This window comes from Atractosteus spatula, chromosome 2 (assembly GCF_055471065.1).
Source record: "Atractosteus spatula isolate fAtrSpa1 chromosome 2, fAtrSpa1.hap1, whole genome shotgun sequence".
In the NCBI taxonomy this organism is placed as follows: domain Eukaryota; kingdom Metazoa; phylum Chordata; class Actinopteri; order Semionotiformes; family Lepisosteidae; genus Atractosteus; species Atractosteus spatula.
In genome coordinates this window covers 28,570,571-28,593,035 of record NC_142707.1, presented here as the reverse complement: position 1 = coordinate 28,593,035, position 22,465 = coordinate 28,570,571, and the positions used below count along the sequence as shown (strand labels likewise).

At 35.3% G+C, this 22,465-nt stretch overlaps 1 protein-coding gene across 9 annotated transcripts in view; it reads left to right on the top strand.

The window, feature by feature from the left end:
• Positions 1 to 22,465, top strand: part of LOC148839504 (syntaxin-binding protein 5) — a 203,080-nt gene that overhangs the window by 135,458 nt on the left and 45,157 nt on the right. For all 9 annotated transcript variants that reach the window (XM_088927892.1, XM_088927876.1, XM_088927847.1 and 6 more), the window contains exons 9-13: positions 3,604 to 3,682; positions 4,570 to 4,724; positions 10,398 to 10,470; positions 15,931 to 16,078; positions 21,176 to 21,243. In XM_088927892.1, the coding sequence (XP_088784018.1) occupies positions 3,604 to 3,682; positions 4,570 to 4,724; positions 10,398 to 10,470; positions 15,931 to 16,078; positions 21,176 to 21,243 (523 nt within the window). The remainder of the gene's footprint in view (positions 1 to 3,603; positions 3,683 to 4,569; positions 4,725 to 10,397; positions 10,471 to 15,930; positions 16,079 to 21,175; positions 21,244 to 22,465) is intronic.

Sequence of the window (22,465 nt, the reverse complement as noted above, 5' to 3'; positions counted from 1 at the left end):
TGTCTAGATTGATAATCCTAAATAAACTATGCAGAATAAAAATAATAATAATTCCTTACACTTACAGTATACAGTATACTGGCATCCCGTTCAGGTTTATTGCTGACATAGTCTATGGCTGAGTGGATTGAAAATGGATGGATTTGAATTCTACACTTTTGACTATACAGCCTTATGTTTTGTTTCCCTTTTTTGTTGCTTCGCCACATTGTCTGGAAGATATAAACAGTGTCAACATAAATACCCAAGTATTGTTTCATAACTAGCATCTTCTATCTGAGTGTTTCTCATTTTGTTTTTATACTTTGTTTTTTTCCTACCTGCATGCAAAACCCTGTACTGTACATGTCTACATAATACTTTATTTGCCAGCTGCTTGCCCAGTCTAGAATTGTACTAAATTGTTTTGAATTTAATTTACAGCTTCTACAGTGTTTTTCCTCCTAATTTGGTATCATTTACAAACTGAATTAGTTTACTAACTATCCCAGAATCTAGATCATATACACTCAATTAAGAAGAGAAGTGCTTCTAGTACAGGTCCCTGTGGGACTCCACTAATTACACCTCAGTTTGAACATTCACCCCTTACTTTTTCTCTTTCTTTTCTTTTTATTAACCAAGTCTCAATTCATATGCATAAATTTTTCTCAATGCTAACCGCCTTCAGATATTTTAAGAATTACAAAACCAAAATAACAGCTGTCATTTAGGCTTTGACAGAAGACAACATTTTTGTTTATCATTGTCGTCCTAGGCTTTGCCTTGTAGGCTTTTTGTTAAAATGTCTGGTTTCCCCACCCTTCATAAAATCACAGAATGCTATGCAAGGCAAGTTGCATTCAGAGAAAAACTGGATGGTGATAGATCTGTTTTGACATTTCATTAATAACAGAACCCCAAAGTGAAATACAGCAGTAAGATCAAACATGACTTTGGATGTTATGGTTTAATTTTAATGAGGTAGGTCATTAAAAAAAGTTTTTGTCTGAGACTGGCTTTCTCAAGAGTTTACTTCGCAACAGAAATGTTGAGAGTTTAAAATTGTTAAATAATTTGCTGTTGACAAAATGATTGACTTACATTCTTATATTCTGATGTTTGCATTTTAGAGGCTGACATGAGGAAGTACAGTTGATAAATGGCATGTGTGTCCATTTGGAAAACCTGGGTTTTGTGTTGTGGGTTGGCTTTTGTTGAGACAAATAGCCTTAACATCCAGGAGAGGAATTTTTAAGTATTAGTTGTCTGTAAGCATAACAGGTCTAAACTTTGAATTTTTTGGAAAGATGTTTCTGTACTCATAAATCTTTTTGAATCTTTACAATGACATTTTCAAAAGGTAGAAATATTGATCTCACTTGCTGAAAGCTATACATATTTTCTCTCAATACTGTTATCTTGCTTTATTATGCAATGAATTGTGGTTTAGAGATTGAAACTATTTTTATTTTTAATAAGAACAGTTTAAAACAAGAGGATTCCTTTCAACACATGAACACAACACATGAAGCCCATTCGTTAGTAGCTAATTGATCTGAATATTTAATCCAGCCATTTCTTGAAAGACATCAGCATATGAGATTCACGTAGTTCAAGCAGCATGCGTAGGCTGCAAAGGAACAAGTAAAGGTTATTCCATGCTGAGAAGCAAAGAAACACAGCATTTCAGCTGTGGAGCCTTCTTCGGGTGTCACACCCATAACAGATTCAATATCAAATGGGCTAGGTATCTAGTTCCTTGCTCCCAAAACCCTTTGCATAAAGAAAGGCTTTTTGTTCTGTTTTAAATGTGATTTAGAAATTGCAGCAGGTTTCATCCATTTCAGAGTGATTTCACTGACCTTTATTTTAAACCTTTTATTTTCAGCAGTCTGAGCTAAAATCACACTCATGTCAAAAGAGAAGTGAGTCTGGTGGATCAGCTTGACTCTGTACAGTTAATTACATAATAAGACAGCTGTTCTTGAATACTGAGGAAGCCTTCACTTGAGCATTATTAAGATGAGGTTACAGTATGGAAAATAATGTGTTATGTATGTCTCCTTAACCATAGGTCATTCAGTGTAGTGTGTAGGCTAAAGGTGAAGTCACCTGTCGCAAGATGGATGTGGTTCAGTTCTACCTCATCTCTTGAGGTTTAGACTTGCAAAACATGTCGTCGACTATTCTTACAGTACATGGGCCTCAGCAGCTGTGCTACAGGTTCCTTCCCAGGTCTGTTGCAGATGCACTGGGTGTCAATTACTGTCAATTCAGAGCTGCAAAAACCCCATGGGAACCTTCTTTCTTTGACTTACTGTATGTCCCACAGACATCTTAAACCATCCTTGATACTTTGACTGGGCAAAGATAAAAATAGTCTGCAAAATGTCAGGGGTTGCATTTATTAACTTTGTTCCATTTTTATGCTGCATTATAAATAATTAATTTTCACTCAGTTAAACCAAGCAACTGATTTCTAAATACCCCTTAGCCACCTTCTTGACTTTTATTAGCAGCATGCTAATTCATGCATAATCGGCGAGATGTACTACGAGGACAACCTATGGGAATACAAGAATCTTATGCCACAAGAGACAAGGTCAACTTTAGAGCATAATCCGTTTGAGTAGGTTTAATCCCCCAGTCTCTGTAATCACAGCTCTTTCTTGGAAATTGATACAATGTATAGATCAAGTTAAACCTCCACCACGGAAATGTAAAAAATGTAACCCCCCATGCATCATTTCTTGGGAAAATTAACTGTAACATATCCTAAATGACTCATTAGGATATAATATGATATACTGTACAATATTACAGTGTACTTTAGCCAAGTAATGGTAAACAAGGGAAAAGCTATTTGAAAAGTTAACTGTTTGAAAATTGCCTGTACTGTACTTATGTATTAAATAAGAAACGTAATTAAAGCAGCTGTTTTAATCAGCTTTAATCAGATTTGCTAAATCCTATTGATTATGAAAACATTAAAAATATTTTTTTAGGTTTAGAAAAGTAGGAGAGGCATTTCTGTTATATACAGAATCATGTTTTTTTGTGGCTTATTGTGACAGCACGCACAAGAAAAACTGTTTCTTATTCTATTCAGCTGTTCTGTTCCTGCACTTCAGTCCTGACTTGAATTCTTTCTGTTGTAGCTCTGTACCTTTCCTATTTTATTGCAATTCTGTGATGTGCCAGTGCAGGTCCTAGCTAAGAGAGCCAATCATTTCATTTTCTGACCTGAGTTTAATTCCCACTGGGCCTCCAAAAACGAGTTAGAAAGTGTACTATATCCCACAAACACAGCAGTGCTCACAAGGAAGTTGTTTGGTTGAAAATGTGTGGTAAAAGTATATAGGTTTGGAATCTGCAATATTCAATTTAAAATATCTTTTGAAGTTAGGTTGCTTTACCAGCTAGGTTGCCAACTGTGAACCTTTATTAGATATCTTTGCCCTGTGCGATGTCTTGAAAATTTGTAGAAATACACATATGCTAGATGGATGGTCTTGTCTTACTAAGAGGCACGTAAAAGATCTACACAGAGACAAGGGCAGCATCAGGGGAGAAAGAGCTGATTTGACCTGTTTGAACACTGTTGAAATTGTTCTATTTCAGGAAAGCACCCGAAGGATGGAAAAAAACCAGAACCTTGCAAGCCTATCTTAAAAGTTGAATACAAAACAACCAGAGCTGGGTAAGGGCTTGTTTTGCTCTTGGTGATAAAGCTAGTGTTTTTACATGTAATCTTTGGGGTTTAAATTTGTTCTAAAGTGTGTCTTGCAATGTTTTGCACAGGGCATTTAAGTTACTCATCTTCAAGTTAGTTGATCTCCTGGGAACAAGGCACACAGGGACTGCTAATTAGGGTTCATCTTGTACAGCAAGTGTCATGTTTTGATTCCTAGCACATTAAAGGCATGTGAACAAGCCACACTTCCTACTGTGCTTAAGATGCACATTAATGACTCTTAAATCACTCTTTACAATTCTGTTTTTAGGCCACGAAGAGAAAAGATTCTATACTTCACAGAACACCTACTGATAGGAATTACTGTATTTGATATCAGCTCTTATTAATGTCATACAGATTCTAATTATAAATTAAAAATACTGGTTTTATTATTTAATTATGTAGCTCTTATGAGTATCTGAGTACACCACTTTTTATGGTATTTCCTTGTTTAACCAGTCTAATCAACTCACTCAGAGTTTTTATCTGTTTTGTTATCCCCTTTATCTCATTTATCTCAGCACTTACCCATTTTATAGACAATGTAGTGAGCAGAAGTTTATTTATGGTCAGAACTGTTGAGAGGTTTTAAATTGCAAAATACTTTTCCAGTACTCACTTGTGCGGGTTTTATATGCCTCGCATTCTCAATCTCATTCTCAGTCACCTTTGTGCTTGCAAATGTTGTTCACAAGAAAAATACTTTTCCCTTTTATTTTTCGTCTACTAGTCTATTATAAAGTAAGACTGTCAGTCTTGATCTGGATTTTCTTGGCTTTTTAAAGCAAGATTATTTTATTCATTACTTCTTAACAGTCTCATTAGTGGTATTCAATTGTTTTTTTCCCCAGAGATCCATTCATGATTCTTTCAGGGGGTCTGTCATATGACACTGTGGGAAGAAGACCATGTTTAACAGTGATGCATGGAAAGAGCACTGCAGTACTAGAAATGGATTATCCTATCGTTGATTTTCTAACCCTCTGTGAAACACCATATCCAAATGGTAAGTGTTTGGAAGTTCACTGCTTTTCCTCAGTTTCTAGTTGGTGCTATGTAGTTGTTTTTGTGATGCTGTATGACTGAATGAATGGTTTGGTCGAATTAAAGAAAATGAAGAGGTTCTTAACACTTTTTTGTTATACAAATTCTCTACGTTGGGCCTCAGTATTGTTTAAAGGCAACTGTAATTGTTTTAAGTTATTCTTTTATGCTGCTTTTGTTTAGTGTAAGACTCTTTTTGATGACAACAACTGCCAAATAATTATCACAAGGATCTTTCAAGGTTAAAGGCTGAGATCGGCTGAAAGAAAAGAAAATGCTTTGCATACCCTTGAGTAAAGGGATGTGCAAATGAGAGGTTATATGTTGTGATACTGACACTTATGCTTATTTAGATTTCTCTGTTATACTGTACGAATGAAGGGTGCTGTACACTATGGCATGGCATTTAGCATTGTTTCATCAAAGCTCCTGGGTCCTGAGGCACCATCTATGTAGAGTTTACATTTTCTACCCAAGACCACACAAGTTTTCACTGGCTGCTCCAGTGTCCTCCCACAGTTAAAAGACATGGCGTCAAGGTTAATTAGCATCTACCCCATGAGTGTGTGTGTACACCCCATAGTGAACAGGCTTTCCTGTCCAGGGTGTATCCTGCTTTGTGTCTGTTGTCTGCTAGCTTAGGCACCAGCTTGCTGTGAATATTAGCAGTATTATACTAAATGGTTATTGAACACTAGAGGTATTGAAAGGAAGATTGGTAAAGGGAGCTGATGATTTATCTGAGGATTCATTGGTGAAATAGGCACATGAAACATGAATTTTTGCTACCTTTCCTGGGTTTAGCCAATCTGATTTGACAAAGAGTTAACAAAATAAATATTTAAGTCCATGTAGCAGATAACAGTCTGGTTTTATGACTGACACTGACATTGACTACAGGATCTTTTGTTTTATAGGGTGATTTGTACAATGTAACAAAAGCAGCACTGTCTGGTCCCTAGCCCCCAACCTGTGAGTTCCAGTATCAGCTGACATTGAAGATTATATGCGTTACATATTTTCAAATGATGTGTTTGGATGCCTTACATAAGCTTTCTGGAATTTAGATTTACTACATTATTCTACATTTAGATTTAATACTTTTTTACTACATTATAAATCTCTTTTTTCGTGAACTGAGGTAACAGTCACAAAGTTATGCAATGATTTGACACACGTAGTGCACAGTAGTGTTTTTCAGTACTGTATATTCTGATTCTTGTAAAGCTAAAACATGATATATCTTAAAATCCATACTCCTTTTGAATAACGATTGCTGTCGGATTTTTGTTTTTAAAACGAAGGTGAAACACCTCGGAGTTGTAGCTGTAGTTTTTGGGTTATTTTGTAAAAAAAGAAACAGAATTGTGAGCAGATTTTCTAAATACAGCTTCAGGGGTACAGTATATTATTAAGTATAGAGAATTCTAAATGTGCCATGCATGATTCTAACTGCAAATCAAATCAGACTGGTTTTGATTTAAATTTGATTTATTATAATTTTTTTATTACTTGATTCTACAGAGTTAGGACCACAATAAGCTACTAAAGACTGTCAGTTGATAAAATAATGGACAAATGTCAGTAGTGATTCTGCAGAGATAAAAATCATTAAATTGTTTTAACTTAAACTCATATAAATAATTTAAAGAATTGTAAAGCATAACTTATCACATCTAATTGTGAACTGTTAAAATGGGGAAATGTAGTTCAAAGTTACTTATGTACATATGTTTAATGCAGAGCATTAGGTAAAAGGCACATGAATTTTAAATTGTTACATTACTTTTTTTGCATTTTAAACATGAGCATGTTTAGTTTAATGTGTGGTACAACATACATTATTAATTTCCATAGCCCCATACTGGTATTTCTACTTGACCACTATTTCAGTTTAGATTGTTAAAAGCAGGGGATAACTTATTTAGGCTAAATTGATTGCTATTGAATAATGTACAGTACAGCAAGTAATCTGAACTTTCCTGGCAAATACTGTACAGTATATGATCCCACCAACAGTACAGTATGTAAATATTATTCTGCTTTACAATACATAAATGCAGATTATTTTAAAGTAAATCCATTTTTTTTAAATAAGTAAGTGTGGACCTTTTTTACAAAGGTTAATGGTGTATACCATTAAAATTAAGAAGTGAGCGGAGTACAGTTCTTACAGGTCTTTTTTGGTCAATGTCAATATCCAACATAAGCTCATGTTTTTTTAAAATGAAATGTAAGTTAAAATCATTGTTGACTTAGCTTCTGGCTAGTTTTTATGTAGTATTTGTTTTTCAAAACAATATGGTTAATAACATAATTCAGTTGCACCTGATATTTTTATACTATTAATGTGTTAATGTGTTCTTTGTGAACGTTGTAAAGGAGATTAAATCCCAAAAAAGTAATATAATCTTTACTGACATTTATGCATGTTACATAAAATTACATTGGCAAGGTTGTTTGTGAATGAACAGTGTTTGTCATGGGTCACATACATCCCTTCCTGTTAAGATAATTTCATAGTTACTCAAAATTCAGCCAAACAAAAAAGAAAGCAGTTTGGTTATAGAAACACCTGTTCACTTACAGGAAGATAATAGCACAATGTCATAGAGAAGCACTGCTTTTGGAATAAAAGCAATGGGTTTCCTAGTTAAACAGTGAGAAAAATTACTCCATTGAAAAATACAACCTTCCAAGTATGAGTCCTCACAACTACTTCTAAGAAGTCCTTGAGTGGACCATTAGAACTTTTGTTTTTAGTTTAACCCACCCGATTTAGGTTGAGTGAGTATCATGTTGTTACCATGTGTATTGCACAAATTATATGAGAGTACAAATGGGAGGAGGTCATTTGGCCCATCTAGCCTGTTTGGTAGTTAGTAGTTAATTGATCCAAACATCTCATCCCGCTATTTCTTGAAAGAAAACAGTGTATCAGCTTCAACAACATGACTGGGTAGCTTGTTCCATACTCCCACAACCCTTTGGATAAAGAAATGCACTTCCACATTTCCACTTAAAGTTGCCATTCATTCCCTGTGATTCATGCTTTACTGTTCATTATAAAGAAATCCGCAAGGTCTTTGAAGATTTTGAATTATTATATGAGGTCCCCTTATAGTCTTGTACCTTTTACATTAAAATGGTTACTTTCCTTCAACCTTTCAGTATAGGACATTCCCCTAAGCCTAAATGGTTTATCTTCTCTGGTTGATCTTCTCTTAACAGATCCTAGAGCAATATATTTTCTATATTTCTATAAATTGGGTAACAAAAATTGTATTCTAAATGAGGGCTTACCATTGTGTTATACAATTTTAACATAACATCCCATGATTTAAATTCTAAGTTTTTAACTATATACCATAGCATTTTTTTACCTTTATGTTTCCCCAAATTGTCAAGATGATGTAAGTTGTCTGCATAAACACCTAAGTATTTTAACATCTTGGGTCACAGCTGCGAACCCTGCCACCAGGGTTGAATGAGGAGAATGGAGAGTGGAGAATGAGGAAGTGTAGGCAGACTTCTTTGACTCACTGTAACCCTTTGGGGCTACATGACCCCAATGTTTAGCTCTAAGTGTAGGAGAAACATGTCCCTTACTGACAGTTAGGGAGGTTGCAGGGGTTGCTGTGTTGCTAAGAGCTGATCTTACTAGATCCTCAGCAGTGTTCAGCCACTGCCAGGGAAATCCTATTCACAGTCAGCGAGTGACATGACGCGTGCTCGAGGCTGTGATGCGTGGATCATAGAGCTCAACCAGCACTTAAGTGAGATCATTTACTCATTGAGCCAATCAGGAGTCCAGAGTCAGCACCTCTTTGCTGTAATTTCTCTAAATGTCAGCAACAATACATTTTCCAGTAACATTGGAATCATTAGGTTGAATCTTTGCATCTCTAAAGAGAACACAATTTGTGTTTACCTAGGGCAGAGAGGATTGTGGTTGTTTAGTTTCCTAATTTCAGTCAGTTATCCTGACTTTCTAATTATTGAAACCAACTTTCTCTTGAGGCTGATCTATGAATAAACAGTTCAGTTTTGGGATTTAGATACAGTATATGTATGTATATGTATTTAAGCATCATGAAATGAAAGTCACTTTGTTTTTCTACTTGTAAACCATGCTACTGTACCTTTGTCATTAACAACATGTTGCTGTAGGTTGTCACAACTTTAATGCCAGGGTTGATATTATAAGAAATAGGTGCCATTGGTGTTGAATTGCAGTCCTTCTTTGATCTCAAATGGTCAGATGTTTATATAACAAAGTATTGAAACACTTGAAAAATGTTCCTAGGATATGAAGGCAACAAGAAGAGGTATGTTTCTAAAAAAAAGACAATTTAAAGATAAATTTATTTTACTCAAGCTTAAAAAAATCTTTAAAAAATATTACATTTTTTCCATCCGTGCATTTTCACTGTTTTATCGTTGTCGAAGTTGAAGGGTTGAAGTGAAAAGGAGCTTAACCTGACTACATGCTGGACAAGATGTCATTCCATCACTAAGCACACACACGTACAGGGCATGACATAGAGATGCCGCTTAACCTGAACAACATATCTTTGTACTGTGGGAAGAAACTGGAGAACTTGGAGAAAGCCGACACACTCTACACTAACAGGGCTATATTTGAGGCTTTAGCTGTAGCTGTGAGGTGACAGCAATGCTCACTGAGCCTCTGTGCCTCACACATAGTTTTTTAAATTACTTTTATTATAGCTTATTACAAAGTATTTTTGTACTTTCTATTTTTGGGAGGTTGTGTTGCCCTATAATGGAAAAAAAACTCTATAGCATTATGTTGGCTCAGTGCTACGATAAATCAGTAAAGTGAAGAGTAATCTGTACTCTTTTAAATTTCTAGAAGCATACAAAAAGTTAAATATATAACAAAAGATAGTTAGCACTCACCCCTATGTAATGACGTACTTTAAGACTGAATGAAAATGTTTACATTGCTTGCTATTGCTATTCTGTAAATGTACTGTAACTCTGTAGTAGTCTCCTACAGAAAGCAAGAGAGAATATACAGTACGTTTGCATGTACATACAACAAGTCTATAAGTATCCACTTAAGTTGTCAAAGTAATTCAGGTTCTATACTGGTCTGATTCTCTGGTGTATTGCTTTCTTTTCCATAAAAAGTGCATCATCTTTTCTTCCTTGTAAATTATGGTCCATTTTCTGTTTTGATCATATTTTGGTGAAACATCTCCCATGATTACTTGCATAATTTTTTTGACATGCTGAATTTTTTATTAAATTGTTGTTGTTTCGTATATCATTTTTTGTATATACTAAAAATCAAAACAAGAGAAACTTGTCCCTATTTTTAAAATCAGTTTTAAAAAGTCAGCTAACTTCTAACATTTTAAATAATTTAAAACCATAACATATTTTGAAATAGCCTATTGTCTGTACATAGTAAAATTGCTGACATAGTTACTGGGAACTTGACAAATGATGGTTATTGAAGACTCTGAAAGGCCTAAATAGTCTTTTGTTACATAAAATAGAGATTCAGACATTAAGATGAGAGTCTTAAGTCATCTTACATATATGAAAAGTTTTGTGACTTTTCAGATTTTCATTTATTCATTAATCTTTTTTTTATTCCTAACAGATTTTCAGGAACCTTATGCTGTAGTGGTCCTTCTAGAAAAAGATTTAGTAGTTATCGACCTTGCACAAAATGGGTAAGTCATTGACTACAATCACGCAAATAGTTGGAGATTTTAAATTAAATTTTAGCTTTAAAAATTCTTAAGCACAGTGCTGCTTCAAGAAGATGTTTCTTACACATCATTACATAGCAGAGTACTCCAGTATCATCTCTTGGCCATTTAGAGACTCATTAGAGAGTGCTGGGAATTTCATGGGGATTGAATGGCGATTTTATTAAATGAGTAATTTCATTGAAAAAAACGTATTCAATGGGAATTCAAAACAACAAACAAAAACAATTTATTTTACTGTGGTGGTTAAATTTTCATTTCAATTTAGCTACTATAAATTAATTTCAGATTAAGTAAAAAATTAGGTACTATTCACTTATTATTGAATGAAATGAAAGTGTTTTGATTAAACTGGTGAAAACTTGGGATTGTGGAAGTACTTCTCTGAAACAAGAATGCTCATAGACCTTGTCTACTAAGGTTTCACAAGGGGTTTGATTTGGTAGCAGGCTTTAGTTTGCTTATTGGACAATGCTTGCTGGCCCTGTAACCTTCATCAAATCAATTAAAATGTCTCTATTTTGATGCTACACTATATACTAAGTGCACAACAACAGTTTCAGTCTTGTGTGCCTTCATTGTACAGTATAAAAACAAGAATGATTATTATTGCCCTGTTAAAATAACTAGACTTTTACTCTTATTTTGATTAGATGTAAATTAAGTGTGAATAGTATCAGTAATAAAATGTTAAAATAGTAAATACAAAATCTTAAATTGTAATTATTGTGATCAAAGTGATTCAGAACATGTATTGTAGGTCCTTAAGGAAAACATTCTTGTTTGTTTAATGTTTATCACTTTTTATATTGTTAAAATATTTTGATAAGCCTGAGTAATATTTATTCATGTCTCTCTTTTCACTGCTTTCATATAATTCTAAAATTGCTCATTTTCTTTGCATTTACATTTTATGGCCTTGATGTTACTAGATTGTGGATATACCTCTGTGTACTAATTAAAACAGGACTAAAGTAGAGGACTGTGGATGAAATGCCATCACAGCTGCATTTATGGGTTGAAAAAGTTTAAATTCAATAAAAATGAACAGGCCTGGGAGGCTCACTTCTTGATTTAACCTTGTTACAAACAGCATAAACCTTCCTCCAGGGACCAAAGCAATTAATTATTTCCCCAATTAAAGCTTGAGATTAGTGTCCTGTAAAACCACAGTGTCACACCTTCTTTTGTCAGATAGCTCACTTAAACCAATTCAGTCTAATGCAGCATAATTAACTGAATAAATGAAACTGCAGCACTAAGGTTAAATCAGAAACAAATCCATGGGCAAGGGAATGAATAATTAATCTGTTGACTGGCCCCAGGAAGTATGTTTTTAATAACTTCAGGGTCATTCCATTGGAATAAGCCTTGGAGGAGCCCTTGATAAACCTGGAGAAACACTGACTACAGTACATACTGTATACTGTATGATACTGAAATATTGATCAACCTGGAGAAATACTGAATACACGACTCAACTCAGTACTACAGGGACCTCCAAAAGTATTGAAACACTGCAGTCAAAATTGGTAATTTTGCTGTTTAGTCCAATAATGTGTGATGAGGTTAATGTGATAAGTATAAACCAGATTATTTTTGAGTAATTCTATACATACAATTTAGCATATTAGAACAGTCAGTAATTGGTTGTATATCCCTTTAAGGTAATAACTGCATGAATTCTGTGACTCACTGTGATCACCAAAGTCTTTGTGTAATTTTTTTATTGAGCCTTTGATGTAGCCCCTTTGAGAACTTGCCTATTCTTGGGGTATTCCAAAATTCATTTTTTTCTTCAGAATGTAAAATACATGTCCGATTGGAATGAAACACCTAACAGCCAGTTGTCCCAATACTTTTGCTATTTAAAAATAAAAAGGTTCAACACTATCAGTTTGCGTAATTGACACAGAGGGTAGAAATGAAGTGATACTGTATTATTAAAACTAAAATACCTCAGAGCTGCTTGCAGTCCATGTCATGTTTTTTTCCATACCAAAACAGGAGATTGTACTAAGCCTTAAAATGTTTCTGGTGTTTACATTTCAATGTCATTCCAAAAAATAGACAACAATGATTAATGTTGGTTTTTATGTCTTGTTTACCAGTTAAGAATATATAATATTTTGTGATTAAATTATATGAAAGTGAACCACAGTGGCCAGTTCTTCTCACACCTTAAACCAAAGTTTCCAGCTGTTGGAAATTAATTAAAGTCATTTGAGTCCCCCCCCCCCCCATCCCGTAGTGCTGCAGCCACTTGTGTACACTTAGTATTAGCTTAGCTGATAAGCACACAGGCTGTCCTGGGAAGGAAGCAGAACACAGTTTCTTCAATGCTCATTGCTCTTTGCTTTATACAAACCTTTTGCCTGTTCATACTCCATCTGAGTGCTGGAGTGTTGTTGAAGCCTTATCAGTACCCTTACCCAATATCTAAATATGTAGAAAATAAAACCTTTGTAAATGTTCCAATTGTAATCATCTTAAGAATAGTATGTATTACAGTGGGTATAGAAAGTCACCATCCCCTTTCAAAATTTGTACCTTTTGTTGTATGACGCTTTGAAAATAAAAACTGCTTGGAAGTGCATTTCAAAGCAAAGAATCCACTATGGGCAGAAAGGTGCTTTCAAAAGAACTTCAAGATAAAGTGGAAAGGTACATGTCAGGAGAAGGGTATAAAAAGATTTCGAAGGCTTTAAGTATCCCATGGAGCACAGTCAAGACCATCATTAAGAAGTGGAAGGCGTATGGCACCACCCAGACCTTGTCTAGATCAGATCATCCCTCCAAACTGGATGACTGAGCATGAAGGAGACTGATCAGAGAGGCTACCAAGAGGCCGATGGCAACTTTGAATGAGCTACAGGCCTTTATCGCAAAGACTGGGCATTATGTGCATGTGACAACAATATCACAAGCGCTCCACCGGTCTGGCCTGTATGGGAGGGTGGTAAGAAAAAAGCCACTCCTTTAAAAAAGCCACATCATGTCTCATTTATGTTTTACTAAAAAACATTTTAAAGATGCTGTGGTCAGATGAGACTAAAATCAAACTTTTTAGCCAGAATGCAAAACGTCTGTCATAAACCCAATATATCTTACCATCCAAAGAACACCATTCCTACAGTAAAGCATGGTGGTGGCAGCATCCTGTTGTGGGGGTGTTTCTTTTCAGCTGGGACTGGGGCACTTGTCAGAATTGAAGGGAAGATGGGTGTTGCAAAATACAGGCAAATTCTTGAAGAAAACCTGCAACACTCAGCCTGGAAGTTGAAAATGGGAGATGGTTCACCTTTCAACATGAAAATGACCCAAAGCCTTGAGTGGCCTAGTTAGAGCCCCAAGCTAAATCCCATCGAAAAACTTTGGAATGACTTGAAAGGGCAGTCCATCAACGGTCACGATGCAGTTTGACTGAGCCTGAATAATTCTGTACGGAGGAATGGGCAAATATTCCTCCTTCTGGGTGTGCAAAGTTGGTAGAGATGTATCCAAACAGACTCAAGGCTGTAATTAAAGAAAAAGTTGCTTCCAACAAGTATTAGCTCAGGGGGGTTATCCAACCCGGTTATTCTGTTTTTTTATTTTTTTCAGAAATTTTGCTTTCTTTTTTCACTTGGATGTTGCAAGGTTTAATGTGTAAATAAAACTGGAGAAAGCCTGATTTGTCTTCTTTTTGGGCTTTAGGGCAACAAAAGGTGAACATTTTGAAAGGGGGTGGTGATATGTATTGTATATTATATGTTATACATTATACTGTATAATGTTAATATTACATATAAGAATTAAATACAGCATATAGGAATGTTTAGGTGGGTAGCTGCGTCAGCATGCATAGGCTGCAAAGGAACAAGTAATAGGTTTGTTCCATGCTGAAAAAAAGAAGAAAGAGAACACAACGTTTCGGCCGTGGAGCCTTCTTCAGGTGTGAGCTCACACCTGAAGAAGGCTCCACGGCCGAAACGTTGTGTTCTCTTTCTTCTTTTTTTCAGCATGGAATAAACCTATTACATATAGGAATGTTTGTTTACATGCATTTTTTTTAACATTTCCAGTGCTAGTGCTAGGAAGTAAGACTTCAGAAGGGATTGGTGCTGAGTTTGTTTTTCTTAATTCAGTTTTCAACAGTCCCCTGTCTTTATGCTGTATTCAGTTATACATGTTTGTTTCTATATGGTTTCATCACTCATGGCTATGTGTGAAATGTACAGTATAATTGAATATGTTGATAGGGTATCCACAACTTTTTAATGAGTCTAGTTACCCAAAATCAGATGTCTAACCAATAAGAGACACCTCTTACTCAAGTGTCCCAAAACCTTTTCTCCTTTAAAATAGAGGTTCCACACTATCCATTTGTTGAATTGATTCAAGAGGGTTAAAGTGAATTAAATTAATTAAAAATAAAATACCTAGCAGCTATACATATCAGTCATGTTCTTTCTTTGTGAAATTATTACTGAAGTTAATAGTTTATGATCCCAGTCTAGACTTCACTGTCCCAATACTCCCGGAGGGCGAAGTACGGTATACATATTACCCTTATCTTACACTGCCAAAGCGTGGTAGAAAAGAATTGTATAGCACGCCACAATTTTCAAAATCATTACAATATTGTGCAGTATGAAATAGTCAGAACAGAGGATGTGTTATCTTTGATCTTGTTGATCTTTATTTCTTTTGTTCTTTGAATGTCTTGGTAACCCGAGAATGAACTGAATTCTAAGTATGTAAGCTGTCAAAATGAGAAACATGAAATATGCTACACAGGTATATTACTTACACCTCATTGTTGCTTCTGTACTGTGCACAACATGTAGAAATGACACCAGTGAATGTTCATTGCCAAGTACATGTGCAGTTTTAGAAAAATGCAGCTCTGTATAAAAGCAGAACAGTATTATTAGTGATAATGTACTAGATTTAAATTTGACGTTCTAGAAGAAATAAAAATTCTAAGCTATTTCCCACTAGTTTCAGTGTTTCAGTCCCTCTTAATATTAACATTAGTGTTGGTGCAAACATGAATTGTGACATTTCAGGTCCTGTTGGTTTTATGAAATGAAATTGCCTGGCCAAGTTGTGTATTGAGGCATGAGGCGTGAGACCAGATTCCATCTGCACCTCAGGAAGTATGAATCTGTTTCCTAAAAGTGTGAGGAGCTCTGCTGTGATTATTATTAGGATGCTTAATTAAAAAGAATTGTTACAGTTACAGTTGTTATGTCTTAATGTGGAAAATGGTCCTAAAATTCTGTGTGGCTTCCTAAAAGTTATGTAGCTTGAGCTCTGGGCTGCAAAACTAAGATATACAGTATAAATCTCTGTTTTTTTAGGAAATGAGAAGAAAGCACAATTAGTGAAATGTAAATGTATCAATCATAAAATCTGTCTTTTTTCATCTCTTCACAGTTACCCAATATTTGAGAACCCATACCCCCTGAGCATACACGAGTCTCCTGTAACTTGTTGTGAATACTTTGCTGACTGTCCTGTGGATCTCATTCCTGCACTTTACTCAGTGGGATCAAGACAAAAACGGCAAGGATACAGTAAAAAGGTATTCTCTTCCATGTTCTTTAAGATAAAATATAATCATTAATAATGTCCCTTGTTTTTCTCTTTGCACTGAACACTGCAGTTCTGTGTGCATGCCATTTCTGAAGATTTGCACATTTGAAACTCTTTTCACATTCCTGAGAGGTTTTTAATGAAGCTATGGATAGCTATGGAGAGGGGGAAGTAAGGATAACAGATTACATGCTTGTTGCCTCCACACACAGTGGCTATTAAAAATATTCACTGCCCTTGACTTTTACACATTTTATTGTGTTACAATATGTAATTATAATGTAATTTAATTGGGTTTTAATACCATGGACAATCACAAAACACTCTACGGTGTGAAAACATTTCTACAGATCCTCCTAAATTATATTATGTGTGCAATGAAACTGTTTCACGTGAGTCCAGATTAAATATAGCTATCTCTGGGAAGACCCACAGTTGACTAGCTCAATTCCCTGAGTTCTTCATCTGAACTGGCACTGGCAAAACGAAAGCCATTGTTGTAAAAAACTCATCATATTTTTTACTACAGACTCTGAGACTTTTTTTAAAGAGTGCAAGAAGGTTCTATGATCTGATGAGACCTAAATTGACCTTTTTGGCCTCAACTCTTATTGCTGCATGTGGCACAAACATAACACTGCACATCATCCTGAGAATACCATCCCTACTGTGAAGCATGGGAGTGACATCATCATACTATGGGGATGCTTCACTGTGTCAGGGCAGGGAAGACTTGTGAAGATGGATGTAGCAAAGTACAGAGAAATACTGGAGGATGACAACCTGCTGCAGTTTGGAAGAGACCTGGGAGTTAGGAGAAGATTTATCTTCCAGCAGGACAATGACCCAAAGCAAGCAGCCAAAACCATGCAGGAGTGGTTTAAAAACAAAATTGTTTTGGAGTTTAATGTTCTGGAGTTGCCCAGTCAAAGTCTGGGCCTCATTCCAATCAAAGATCTGTGGCAGAAGCTGAAGAAGCTGTTCACCAATAGTCTCCATCTGACTTGAGGGGCCTTAAGCAATTTTGCAAAAAAGAATGGGTATCAAAACTGTAGGGTCTGGATGTTCAAAACAGGTAGTCTTATCGCAGAATCTGTCATTTCTGATAAAGCTGCATCTACTAAATATTGACTTAAAGCGGTTGTATACTTATTTACTCATAGTTTTCTGTTTCATATTTATAATATTTAATTTAGGACAATTTGTTGAATTAGGCTTTCACTTTGACATTATAAATTGTTTTTTTGATCAATGGCAGAAAAATTAGTTAAATACATTATAATTCTGTATTGTAACACAATAAAATATGAAAAAGTTCTGAAAGTGGGGTGAATATTTTTGATAGCTTCTGTATAAACCATGCTTATTAGTCCGGTCTAATGACTAGATTTATCACAGTGCTTTTGATGCTGTGGCTGTTTTATTATTCTTCTGTTTTTTTACAGACTTTCAAAAATAAGTTAACTGAAAAATATCATCTTCCAATTCTGTGGATAAAATCTTAGTGAACCTCAGTGGCTCAACAGATGTTTGCTTGTGATAGGATGGAATTCCATCACCTTTCCCAGTCAGAATAATTTAACTTCTCACTTGTGTTCAATACTATTGGAAGTAGTGGAAAGATCAGGTCCATCCCACATGCTATTACGGATCTGGTGCAAGGTCCTTATGCCATTAGGACCTTACATTAGTAATGGTTCAGTCGTTTTATTTTACAGCTCACGTGTCTAGTTATTTGTTATTTTTTACACTTACTAGGACAGTTCTTGCATCTTCATATGCTGTAATTATTTCAATAGTAATATATGTTTGAATGATATAATTTAGACTATAGAATAAATCATTTCCAGCTGTAGCAGCTACGACAGCACCATGTGTTAGTGGATCTATACCTGAAAGTTAAGAAGATCTCAAATTTCAAGACAAGTCAGCAGAAGGACACAATTTATCGTTCTGGCTTTGACATTCTTCTGCACTGATGACTGCATTTAAGTTTTTGGTGTTTTGTGGTATATTGGAGGTGTTCAGAAATAATAGGTAAAAGAAAGTCTAGATCTTTTTTCTATTTTCAGAACAAGAAACTCTCAGGGATTTTTAGTCTCTAGTACAAGGACCACCAGTGGTCCATAAGCTCTTCAGGTGGTCTGTGGAAAGGTTGCAGAACAATTCAGAGTTTCTGTAGTTGACCTTGAACCTAATGTTCTATCTCTGATAGATTCTCTTCTCCAAGAATAGTTTGACATACTGATACAGGCTGAGGTAGTTCAGGTGGGTAGCTGTGTCAGCATGCGTAGGCTGCAAAGGAACGAGTAATAGGTTTATTCCATGCTGATAAGAGAAGAAAGAAAACACAATGTTTCGGCCGTGGAGCCTTCTTCGGATGGAGCCTTCTTCAGGCACACAACTGAAGAAGGCTCCACAGCCGAAACGTTGTGTTTTCTTTCTTCTCTTTTCAGCATGGAATAAACCTATTACTTGTTCCTTTGCAGGCTGAGGTAGATAACAATGGAGGTGTCTCTGAGAAGCTGGACACAATGAGTAACACCTAACTATCGTCAATATTTCCACTTCCTAGAGCTTCAAATGAAGGGATGTTTACTTAGTTGTGGTGGGTGCGAGACACTGATCAAAATAATCTTCTGATTTACCTTAATCACCTTTAGTGAATCACAATCTAGGTAAATGATTATTAGTGTCAAAAGTGTAGGATAAAAGTGAACAGAAAAAGACCATATGACAGAAGTTAAAGCATGTGCCAGGCAAAAGCTACTGGTCCAGATCATCGGAAAAGACCAGATTAAAGCTAATTATATAAACCTTGCTAAGAGAGCTCGCTTTTCTGTGTTTTAGGGAACTTAAGGGAATTTCTTGAGCGAAGAATACCTCAGTTAAAACAACCTCTCCTACTTAGTGAGTGTATGTTAGAATAGGGAAATACAGTAGGTTCCCATTTATTTTGTGGCAATTGGGATTGCAGAGAGAGATTTAACTGTAGGTTGTATTCTATTTAGTTTAGAAGGCATCTTATCTCTTATTTTGGTCTTATTTGTAGGCATTAAGAGTCAATACTTGGTGACAGACTGGGATTTTTCTGGGTGATCCAGACCTAGGTCTCTGAAACGCCTTGTATTTAAACTTGTACGGTACATAGGGAAACCTGTGTGTTGTATGTTTATGTTGTGTGTAGTTTAGTGTGTTTCTTTGTCATTTTTAATAAATGTTTATTTAACCAGGCCTGAATTATTACCGTTTTCACCATAACTGTATAGTCTTGGCAGAAATCTGGTTTAAGTCTTGTGGGTTATGATAATTTATTTTACTTTATGATTTATCCACTTAGTACCTGATTCCTCCATTTTCATAACCCCTCTTTTGTAACAATACTAGCACTGAAGAAAAAGTTTTATTCATTGTAATTTATTCACATTAAGCCTGACCTGAGGCTAACACTGACAAACGTTACAACTCACTTCACTGAACTTTGCTAAAAAAAGCAGGCTCATCCATCACATTAAAAAGGTAAGACTACCTATAATAAATTTTCATACTGATACTGATACCACTGATATTGTGTGCTTTTATGTATAGAAGAAAGTGTTTTATAATAGATTTTTAATAATTTCATTTGCATGCCACTTAACAAATCTTGCATTTTACAACTGTAAGCATGAATTCTTTGAGTAAGGTACTGTAGTACAGTATGAAAAAGCAATCCACAACCGGCAACCCACTTAGCCAAGCAGGTGTGAGCCTGGCCAGTACCTGGGGAGACCTACTGGGGAAAAACTAAGGTTGCTGCTGGAAGAGATGTCAGAAGGGCCAGCAGGGGACGCTCACCCTGTGGTCTATGTGGGTCATAATGCATGGCGACGGGGACACTATACTGTAAAAAGGCCCTGTCCTTCGAATAAAACATTAAACCAAGGTCCTGACTCTCTGTGGTCATTAAAAATTCCAGGGCATTTGTAAGGTGAGCATTCTGGCACCCTATGGCAAATCATCCAGGTGGGTGCTGCACATTGGTGGTGGTGGATGGGAGTCCCCATTCCCTATAAAACGCTTTGAGTGGAGTGGTCAGAAAATTGCTATATAAGTGTAAGAAAATAGTATTATTAAAAAAGGCAAAATACAAGCATTTTGAAGCCATGAAACTTTTTAAGAATGCATACTGCCTAAAATAAAGAAAGTTGTTGATGTGTAAACTGACGTGAGCCCCATGTCTTCTGCATTTCTCTTACTTTTCTTGCAACAGTCTATTCACAGCTTGAAATAAAACAGGAAAAAAGTTTAAATGTGTAATTTTAAAAGGGTTATACAGTATGTAATATATTACAAAGTATACTTGTAAACATCATTTTTGTATGTAAAATCATAACTCATGAAGAAATGTTGTCTGGTGTCTTAACTGTTCTTATGAACTGTTATGATGAAATGCCGGTTATTTACAGGCCAAAATATTTAAGCAAAGTGAGGACTTGAATGTAAATGTATAGAATATAGCAGCTCCTCTGTCATGCTTTATTCCCTCTTATTGCTTCGTTGTTTGGGTACAACTCTTTCTGTATGCAATATGTTTTTTGATATCGACAAAGGGTGGGAGATCAGGCTTTAGATGGTGTCACACAGACCATTTTGCATGGTCCATGTCATGCTTTTCTGAAATGAACAGGGGCCTCCACATACTGTACATGCCAAGCATTTTTTAAATAAACAATATGTACAGTACTGTCTCTGTTGTTTTTAACACAAATTACACATGAAATACACGTGTATATATTATATCCAATATAATATATTTTCATGATGGTCTTTTTGCCTCTGCCACATTGACTGATGACAGAAATTAGCTCATACTTCTCACTATTTTATTAACTTTATTCAGTCATAGAAACACCTTACTTGTCTGTTTTGCATTTTCTAATGAAGTCCAAGCTTTTTTTTTAATCCATTCTATCAGATTAGCCGGAGAGTAAATAAACAACCCACCTATAAACAGGAGGCATCTAAATAAAACAATATACATATATATATTTATTATGATATGATGTCCAGTTTTTAACAGTTGCTGTTTCAATTTCTTTTTTAGGAATGGCCGGTCAGTGGAGGTAACTGGGGTCTGGGAACACAGAGTTATCCAGAGATAATTATCACTGGGTAAGTCAAAGAGGAGAAATCAACTTGCAGTTTTAGGCAAAGAGTAAAAGGAAAAAGATTTTTTAAATATTATTAAAATTTTAATTATTTTTCAGACACAAATCTTTGTTAGGCTGACTTTATGGCAGAGTACGGCCTTTCTTTTACTCCATGTAGTTGAAACTTATGTAGAAGAAATGGAAAATAATTTGAAAAACATTTCTTAAATCTGCAGTTAATCCAAAGATATTTGTTTATTTCCCAAATGCATATATTTAATTTAATGTAGAAACTTTTTGGGTAGATTTTGAATTTATTAATAAAGCATTTGTTAGAACTGTTTAGAGATACCAAAACTCCACGTATTACCATGTCCAGCATTATAATGCCTTGTACAGTTGTATCCTGGATAGTTACACAGTAATTCAACAAATAAGGAATTAATTTCCCTCATAAGAATTAATGTAAAAGAGGAGAATAGAGTTGTGGGACTCAGATATGTGGTCTGCATACTGGCAAGCCTTTGTTGTTTTTTGGTGTGCTTCATGCAAAATATTTAATAAAGTATTAAATGCACTTCGCCATAAATAACCAGTTAGGCTTCTTCTTATGCACTATATATGGCGTATTTATGGTAATATACATTAGCATATTAAAATGAAGGTAAAACACCGTGTTTGCAATGCAGAGCAAAGCAGTCTGCTGTCTGGACTGAACGCTCCCTCATGACTTGAATGTTGGGGAAACTTATTTGCAAAGCATCGGGCAACCAAAACCAAATCACAATTCAATTTAAATTCATGCTTTATTATCCACTAGGGTAAAATTGTTTTGCGGCAGAGTACGACATAACAATACAACATAACAACCATTACCAATAACAGAATTCAGGACAAACAGTATTCCAGGGACATATTAGAACTTTAAGAAAATAAATAAGTTGCACAGGGGATGATTTTTTCCTGAATCAATACAGGTTGAGGCACAAAGGCATTTCCCAGATAGGAGTGATACAGATTCAGCCTCAAGAGTGTGTTTAGGCTGACCTGATTTATCCCAATAATTTTGCTATTTACTGTATGTTCAAAACTATTTCACACAAATATTACCATTTGCACTACCACTGTTATCAATCCAACAGATGATATGTTGAGACACTTCCAATAAACGATTTACAGAAAAGTGTAAAACTAGTTATGCCCAAGCTTCCTTAGAAAAATATCTATATTGGCCTTTTTTTATA